At 47.3% G+C, this 8,734-nt stretch overlaps 1 protein-coding gene across 1 annotated transcript; it reads left to right on the top strand.

Annotated features, from left to right (window-relative positions):
* The first annotated feature begins 296 nt into the window (after positions 1 to 296).
* On the top strand, positions 297 to 8,408 carry PGB2 (pepsinogen B2). Its single transcript, NM_001374220.1, is given in 9 exon segments — positions 297 to 352; positions 904 to 1,060; positions 2,252 to 2,369; positions 2,875 to 2,993; positions 3,668 to 3,867; positions 5,079 to 5,201; positions 6,766 to 6,913; positions 7,778 to 7,876; positions 8,106 to 8,408. Coding segments are annotated over 9 exon segments (1,173 nt in total). The 3' UTR covers positions 8,259 to 8,408.
* The last annotated feature ends 326 nt before the right edge of the window (positions 8,409 to 8,734 follow it).

Raw genomic sequence — 8,734 nt, 5'->3', positions numbered from 1 at the left:
TATTTGTTATCACATCCTAATCTGTGGATTCGATCAGCAAATCCACTAATTGCTTTTTTAAGTTGACTACAGAGTGGATAAGAAAGGCCATGATACTTACCAGAGGGAAAAACAAACAGAATCCATGGACTTGTAGGGGCACAAGCTGGTACAAAGGTTAAGAAACTCACGTGCTTTCAGATGAAAAGAGCAGGGAGATCAGGGTATAAAAGAGAGATCCAATCTCCCTCTGTGTGTCCCATCCCTTGGGTCTGCCACTGTGTCCTACGTGTCTCTGGGCCATTGAAATCAACGCCATGAAGATCCTGGTCTTGTTGTTGGTTTGTCTACACCTCTCGGAGGGTGTGGAAAGGTGTGTATGGGGATTCAGCTTCAGCCCTGAGGGAGCATCAGAAGCTATGGTAGAGCGAAGGCCTCCCCCTATAGATCTCATGGAAAGGCAGTCAGATTGTGTCATGATACATGTACCCAAAAACCACAGGGAGTGAAGACTTACAATGGATGGATGGGTGGATGGATGGGTGGACGGATGGTGGGATGGTGTGTGTGTGTGTGTGTGTGTGTGTGTGTGATTAAAGGTGGGTTGGTGTTTTGTGGGACAAGAAGGAAGGTTGTACGATATCTATAAAGCTTAGAGGAAGGACTGGGAAGGAACAGATATTTATTCTGTGTAAACCATATGTAAGCAGAAAACCCCAAATACATATTGCAGTGCATTTTCATGCTGGAAATGCTGGAGTGACTGCAGTGGTCAGAACTCACTAAAATCCAGGAGGATTTCTTATAAGAGGCTCTTCTTGGGTAGAGTATAAGAAGGTTTGAAAACCCACATCAGATCAATGAAGGCATTGCTTTCATGGGGAAGGTGAAGGTCACTCCTTTTGTTTGCCCTATTCTCTGCAGAATCATTCTGAAGAAAGGCAAGTCCATCCGCCAGGTGATGGAAGAGCGGGGTGTACTACAGACTTTCCTGAAGAACCACCCAAAGGTTGATCCAGCTGCCAAGTATCTTTTCAATAATGATGCTGTTGCTTATGAGCCCTTCACCAACTACCTGAATGTAAGTGAGGGTCAAGGTGGTGTCTATAAACCTTGGCTGAAAACCATTCTCAGATAGTCATTTAGACCTCTCATTAGCTCTGATTTTGGACTTTTTACTAAACCCAAGTCTCTCCTTCCTCAGGAAAGTATCCGGAGAAGTTATGAGTTGGTACCATTTAACACTATCATATTCCCTCTCCTTCCTTCTTTCCTGTCATTACTGGCTCACTCTCTAAAGCTCCATTTACATGGTTAGGAGATTCCGAATGACCATGTTCCAGTCAATTGAGCAATCGAAAGGAAGTCCTAGTGATGAGCGGTAGGGGAAAGAGGGAAAGCACAGGCAAAGCGGCCAGGCAAAATCTGCAGTAGCTCCAGATGCTATGTAGCTCCCCATTTGGGAACATACACTGGTGCTCAGAGCAAGTATTTGCATGTTCTTGAGACTGCAGTGTCTGCTCAGGGCATCTCAACACACTGGTGTCCCATGGACTGTCTTTAGTGAGATGTTACATGAGTGTCAGATCTAGGAATCTCCTATTTCGAATTCCACTTTCTATAGATGGTGGATAAAGAGGTAGGTCAGTGACATGACTGGCCAAAATTCACTGAGAACTCAAATTGTGTCTCAGTGAAGTTCTCTTGATTTCCATGCTACCCTCAGTTTTGATTTCCTGGCACCTTGGCTACTATGTGACCAGAGGGAGAAGAATGGTGGGGAAATACTTGACACTGGAAGAGGAAAAGGGACATCGGTGTGTGTGTGTGTGTGTGTGTGTGTGTGTGTGTGAGAGAGAGAGAGAGAGAGAGAGAGAGAGACAGACAGAGACAGACAGAGACAGAGAGAGAGAGAGAGATGGGGAAGGTGATGGGCACTAGGAATGGAGAAAAAAGTGATAGCTTCTCCAGCTTTGCATGTTCTGGCATAGAACGGCAAATCCATGGAGGTATCACCTTATTGCAAAGGAGAAAACACATTTGGAAGGAGAGATTGTCTTGCCAGACTAATTCTCACCTGGTCAAAGTCTTGCATATAAGGACAAAAATGGAGAATATCGAGGGGCTCTGGCTCCAGAAGTGACAGAGAATTTCTGGAAAGAGAAGAATATAATTTGGCCACAATGTGGCTTCTAGTGAGTCAACTTCATCTCAATCTTTAGGACATGGCTTGGCTGCTTAGTACACTGGGGTAACAAACTTTTCTTTGCAGTCCTACTACTTTGGAGAGATCAGCATTGGGACACCACCACAAAATTTCCTGGTCCTCTTTGACACGGGTTCATCCAACCTGTGGGTGCCCTCCACCTACTGCAAGAGCCAGGCCTGTTGTGAGTATACCACCATCACCACCCACCCACGGATAGGAGCAGAGGGCGACGCAGAGTTGGGATTAAGCACAAGCCCATCATCCAAGTCTAGAGTTCTTGGTGCATATCCATGATCTCAGCCTCCTTAAATTCAGAACATCTGGAAATCTTGCTCTTGGTCTGTATTTCACAAGTGCTGCATCTCTAGAAAGCGAAAGAAGTAGACCAGGGCTTCCATTCCTTTCTCTATTGATCCCTTTCCTCAGCTCTCTCCTGTGGGCCCCAATTCCTGGCACTTTTGAGTTGACCCATGCTTCAGGAAATGGTAGGTTGGAAGGAATTGGGGCAACATCTGTTTCCCAAGGGGACAGACTTTTCTGGGGCTATTGATTGCTTTCAGCCCAGAGTCTGAGGCTGAAGCCCAATCCCAGGCTTGGTCTGATGGTCCCAGGCCATCAAGGATAAGTGTCCTCCGTGTATTTTGGAAAATGTGTTGACACTAACATTGCATTGTCTCTTTGCACAGCCAATCACAACACGTTCAACCCCAGCATGTCTTCCACCTACCAAAACAATGGGCAAACCTATACACTATACTATGGAAGTGGCAGCCTGACTGTGCTCCTGGGATATGACACCGTGACTGTAAGTGCTGTTCTCATCTTTCTGTGGGTCTGCCATTTGGCTCCCCTTTTCTAGACTCATAAGCTGTCAGAGATATCAAAGGTTGTTAATTAGGTACAAATTTCTAAAAGCTGACTCTTGGAAAGAGTGCCACAGGCCATCTAATTAAACCTTTGTCCCAAGACAGGAATTGCCCCACAGCAGTCCTGATCTCTGCAGGCTCTTTACGTTGTGCCTCCCCCGTGACTTTGCTCCTTGGTCTTATCTGCCCTCCTCAACCACCTGGAGCACATCTGCTTCCTCCTCCACAGGACTTCACTCTGGGTATTTGAAGACCTTCCTTTCACTATTTTCTTTTCTTTACATCAAGCACACGCATTTCCTATGTCATTTGTGCACACGGATTGTTCGATATAAAACCAGCCACTGTCCTTTCGCTGTCCATGGAAGTGGAAACTCTAACTCCAAAAAACAATGCCCTCTACTTCTCCAACACCCACACTCTTCTTTCCAAGACATGCATGTTTGGCTGATGCTGTCGTCCCTTCTTTTCCATGCTAGGACTGAGCCAACTCAATGAAAGAAGCCAATTTCTTCTCCCTAAAAAAGGGTCTAGGTTGCATTCCCCGGACACCTAAGTCTGGGAAGGATTTGTCTACCCTGAATTGTTAATCTTTTCTTTTCACTTGTCTCAGGTTCAGAACATCGTCATCCATAACCAGGAGTTTGGTCTGAGTGAGATTGAACCTAGCAACCCCTTCTACTATGCAAACTTTGATGGTATCCTGGGAATGGCCTACCCCAACCTGGCAGTGGGGAATAGCCCAACAGTCATGGAAAGCATGATGCAGCAGGGCCAGCTCACCAGCCCCATCTTCAGCTTCTACTTCTCTCGGTGAGCATCTTTGCCCTGTAGGGCTCAGCAAATGAGGCACTGTGGGGGTTTTTATTTTACTTTATTAATTTTTTAAACATTTATTTATTGTTGAGAGACAGAGTGCAAGCAGGGGAGAGGCAGAGAGAGAGGGAGACACAGAATCCAAAGCAGGCTCCGGGCTCTGAGCTGTTAGCACGGAGCCTAACGTGGGACTCAAACTCGTGAACATGAGATCATGACCTGAGCTGAAGTTGGATGCCCAACGACTGAGCCACCAGGCACCACAAGATGATTCTTTTCTTGAAAATGGACTATAATCGCTCAACATTTAATAAGTAAATGTCGAGATTGTTGTATTAGATTCACAAAATTCAGAGCTTATAGGACCAGCCACATGATCATTTCTTAATACCATAAGTATAAATATAGAATAAAGAGAACTATAACAAAATGATATTTATAAGAACATATCTGGCTCCAAAAAGAGTTCTTGTAGTCATCACTTCACAGGACATCTCAAAAATCTTGTTTTTAGCTCCATTTTTCCAGAAAGGCAATGCAGGCTCAGACAGGTGGTCACTGTTGAGCATGACTGACACTGACAGGGGTGAAGCCATGACTCAAATGCAAATACCTTGGTCACAAATCCAGTACTTTTCTTACTCTGCTGGCCTTGAACTCTTGTGGCAAACTTTACTTACTGCTTCATCTTCCTAACCACATGATCCCCAGGGGACCTGAGTCCAAATGTTCAATGACTGGCAGGTCCAGGTTAGGGAACAGAAGAGGCCTGAATCCTCTTAACACCGTCTAGTTACCAACCTGAGCACGACAGGAGCATCCCCATCACTGCCCACTTGAGATCTCTGTCTGTCAGTCTCCTCCAGGTACTCTCTGAGGGGTTTCTTCTTGTTCTCACTTTGTCCTCAGGAGGGTGTCCCTGGGAGGCTTTTAGAGTTTGTTTTCACAGGCCTGGTTTCCAATCCCATCGCCTCTTTTATGGGCATAGTCTGTGTTTCCAGTTCTCTGGTACTCTGGGTGTTCCTCCGAGGAGGCTCCTCTCCCTTATGCCTTAAGCCTGGCGGAGCCTGAAGAGCAGGTCAGAGGATGGTACCCCTCTTCCTCTGGTTCCACTGTGTCTGAAGGAGAGAGGGACAGTGAGAGGGGAGGGAGGGGCTGCCTGGCCATGTGTGTTGTGGGAACTCACGCTCTTCTCCTCTTCTCCCTAGCCAACCAACCTATGAGTATGGTGGAGAGCTCATCCTGGGAGGAATGAACAGCCAATTTTATTCTGGTGAGATCGTCTGGACTCCTGTCACCCGGGAACTGTACTGGCAGGTTGCCATCGATGAGTAAGTACAGAGGAAAGTTCCTATGGATTACGGACACCCCTAGAGTGTCCCTCCAGTGTGACTCTATTTCCTGTTCTTGTCATGGCATAAACCCCTTAAAGAGAATCAGCAAAGAGAATCCCTTTAAAGAATCCTCTTTAAGAATTCCCTTAAAGAGAATCAGGCTGATTATTCCTGGAGCTCAGTAGACTTTGGCATCTAGCTCTCGACTGAACTTTTTGACTTGGTCACTGAGCCTTGCCATGTCAGCAGGTTGGTCATTCCTAGGTCTCTGTGAATCTACATCTTTGTTCTTGGACTCTTCCTTATCCCAATTAGCATAGTCTTTACCACTTCCTTCATCAGGAAATGTAATAGCTGTCATGGGTGTTTTCTATGTGCCCAATGTGCTAAATATTTATTTAATATATTATTGCATGTAATCTCCACTACAACACCATAAGGTGGTCAGCAGTATATTTCTTTGCATAGATAAAGAAATCAAGGCTCAGAGGTTAAGTAACTTATCCAAAGTCACACATTTCAAAATTTGAGCCCAAGCATATTTGATCCCCTAACCCACGATCATGAATCAGTTACTTCTACACCCCAAGCCTTCAGGAAATGTCCATCACTGACTGCCAGATAAAGATACATGTCTTTGGTCAGTAGTCGAGACCATCCAACAGCTGAGCCCTACCTATCAGAACAGCCTTCCCACCACTTCCGGATGTGCAGCACGGACCTGACCATGTCCTTGCACCTCGCCATGACTTTCTTGCTTCTTCTCTTTTGACTATAACACCTGAAGTGGTCCTTGTGTCCTTGCACATCCTTCTGAGCCCAGATGAATTCCTACCTCCCTTGAAAAGGCCTCTCAGGGGCCCAGTCTCTCTTTCAGTCCCATAGTCTTACCAGCTTGCATCTCCTCATCTTTGGGTATGTCACAGTGCAACCAGCCCAATGTGAAGAGTAGAGAGAGAGGTAATTGGTTGGGTGTCTTATTCACCATTACATCCAAGTACCTTGGTTCACCAACAGTACCCAAAAGATACATGGACTGAAGAGGAAGGGTAGAGAAGGAGCCGGCGACTGAATCACACAGGACCACATTACGGAGATTACCAGCTACTGCATTAAGTGGTAGCTTAATGTATGGTGTTGTCTCATGTCTCTTAGGAGGTACTCTTTAAAAACAGTGAATACAATCTGCTCCTGTTTGTATCACGATAATTCTTGCAAGAATGTCTTGCACATATTAGATGCCCAAGTGATTTATGAAGTGATTCCCAGCTTTGGCACTGTGTGGACCTCACATAGGTAGATACAGAAAGGTAAGACACAGAAAAAGGAAGATAAGATAAAGGAAGAGAAGCCCTGCCTCCCCAGGCCTCTCAGTCAGAGCTGGAAGGGTTACCAGACCAAGAAGGCACAGCAACATTATAAAGGCAGCTGTGTCGTGGGGTGGCCAGGCTTCCTAGAAGAGGCAGAATGTCGGAGCTCCGAGGTTGGGGAGATAGGGTGAACATGGCACAGGCATGTGACAGTAGGCCACTGATTTCTCTTGTACTGGTGTCCCTCTCAGGTTTCTCGTTGGGAACCAGCCCACCGGCTTGTGCTCCCAGGGCTGCCAGGCCATTGTGGACACAGGGACCTACGTGCTGGCTGTGCCCCAGCAGTACATGAACTCCTTCCTGCAGGCAACAGGAGCCGAGGTGTCTCAGTACGGTGATGTGAGTAACCAGAAGCCAAGGATTTCTCTGCACACTGATGCAACCTCAGCACAGGAAGAGGGGTTTGGGTGGGGGGCTAAACCCCTGGCAGGACAGATTAAGTGGGGACACAGCATGGCCTTTCAGGCATGAACCCTCAAAGCAAGGAGGAGTGAGGGGAGGGAGTAACACCAACCAGACTGTGAGTATGGGCTGAATGGTTGTCAGGAGGGACGGCTGTTCCATTGCAGCCCTAGGGGCACATTTCACCTTGGTGTGGCCGGTGTCATTTGACGTGTGCCAATAGAGGCAGGCATATCACATTTCCCCATTCCACCGAGATTTCTTTTTACCTAGAAATACTCCTTTGGCTTTTATCTGAGCAGCCTCCCGTCCCCACCCCTCCTCCCCTTGTACACACTTCTGCAGTTTGCTCCTCCAGCATGCAAGAGTCTCGTTTAGTCAGACCAAATCTTGGCTCCTCAGGGTGTGTGTGTGTGTGTGTGTGTGTGTGTGTGTGATGAGTACGTGGACAGGTGCACACAGCAGGGATATGAATTGTGTGAGAGCGTGCTTTTACAGGCTGGGCCTGTGTTTCTTCTCTGTAAGTTGCACTTTCTGAAGGTAGAAATCTGTTCTGGAATGAGTCTAACTCCTTACAGCCATACCAACACATCCCAAACCTGAGATGTGCTCAGGGAGACCCAGGAAAGCAGAGCACCTGGTCAGTGTTGTGCCTGGGAATCGGGCCTTGCCTTCCATGCTCTCAAACAGCCTCTGCTGGAAGGTCAGGAAGGAAGTCTCACAGGGAAAGGGGGACTGGGGCCCTTTGTCTGGGCCCCCCGTCTCCTGGCACGCTACAGCTCTGCCTCTCCTCTCTCTCAGTTTGTGGTCAACTGCAACTCCATACAGAGCATGCCCACCATCACCTTCGTCATCAGCGGGTCTCCTTTACCTCTGCCTCCCTCTGCCTATGTCCTCAACGTACGTATGCACTCCGGGCTCCACGGACATGGGATTGGATGGGCCCAAACAGCTGTTCCGTGTCCCAGCTCACGTCTGGACACCTATGGGGAGTCACCAGTAGCAGGGCTGAGGGTGAACAAGAAGCCAGAGACCCCGCAGGTGTCATGGAATATAGGGTGGGAACTTCCTGTGGGGAAAGGCTTTTATATGCAAAAATGTTATCTCCTTATGTCTTTTGTCTCTTCAGAACAATGGCTACTGCACCCTTGGGATTGAGGCCACCTACCTGCCCTCCCCCAGTGGGCAGCCCCTGTGGACTCTTGGAGATGTCTTCCTCAAGGAATATTACACTATCTATGACATGGGCAACAATAGAATGGGCTTTGCCCTCTCTGTCTAGACAGGTGAGAGGCAGCTGTCTCCACCCTCACTGCAGGACTCTGGGATTACCCTACAGTTTCTCTGGGCTGACCGCAGCATTTTAGACTGACCCTTCTGTGCACTAGAGTCTTACTTCCTGCAACTAATAAATCAAGAATCTCCAAATGTCTTTGTTGCTCCTTCCAAATGTCTTCTTTGGCTTATGTTTGTAGTAGTTTATTCTAAATTGAAAATTAGCGCCCACTCGTTGGGAAATCTGTGAATTGACCAATGGGGGAGAACATGGAGCAGAGATCTGTGAGTGAGGACCCACTGCACAGACCTTAAGGACGCAACAGTCCCTTCATGACGAACGCTGGCTGGAGGTGACCAGCTCTCCCAGCACTCTCCCTTCCAACACATTCTTCTTTGCATTCTCAGACAAGAACGTGAACCGGAGTAGTCTCTGACTCAAGAATTTTAGAGAAGAAAAAGAAACTTTAGAGAACATTTCCA

The sequence above is a fragment of the Felis catus genome, chromosome C1 (genome assembly GCF_018350175.1).
Source record: "Felis catus isolate Fca126 chromosome C1, F.catus_Fca126_mat1.0, whole genome shotgun sequence".
Classification (NCBI taxonomy): Eukaryota; Metazoa; Chordata; class Mammalia; order Carnivora; family Felidae; genus Felis; species Felis catus.
Note: the sequence above shows the minus strand (reverse complement) of the source record. Positions and strands in the feature narration are given on the sequence as shown.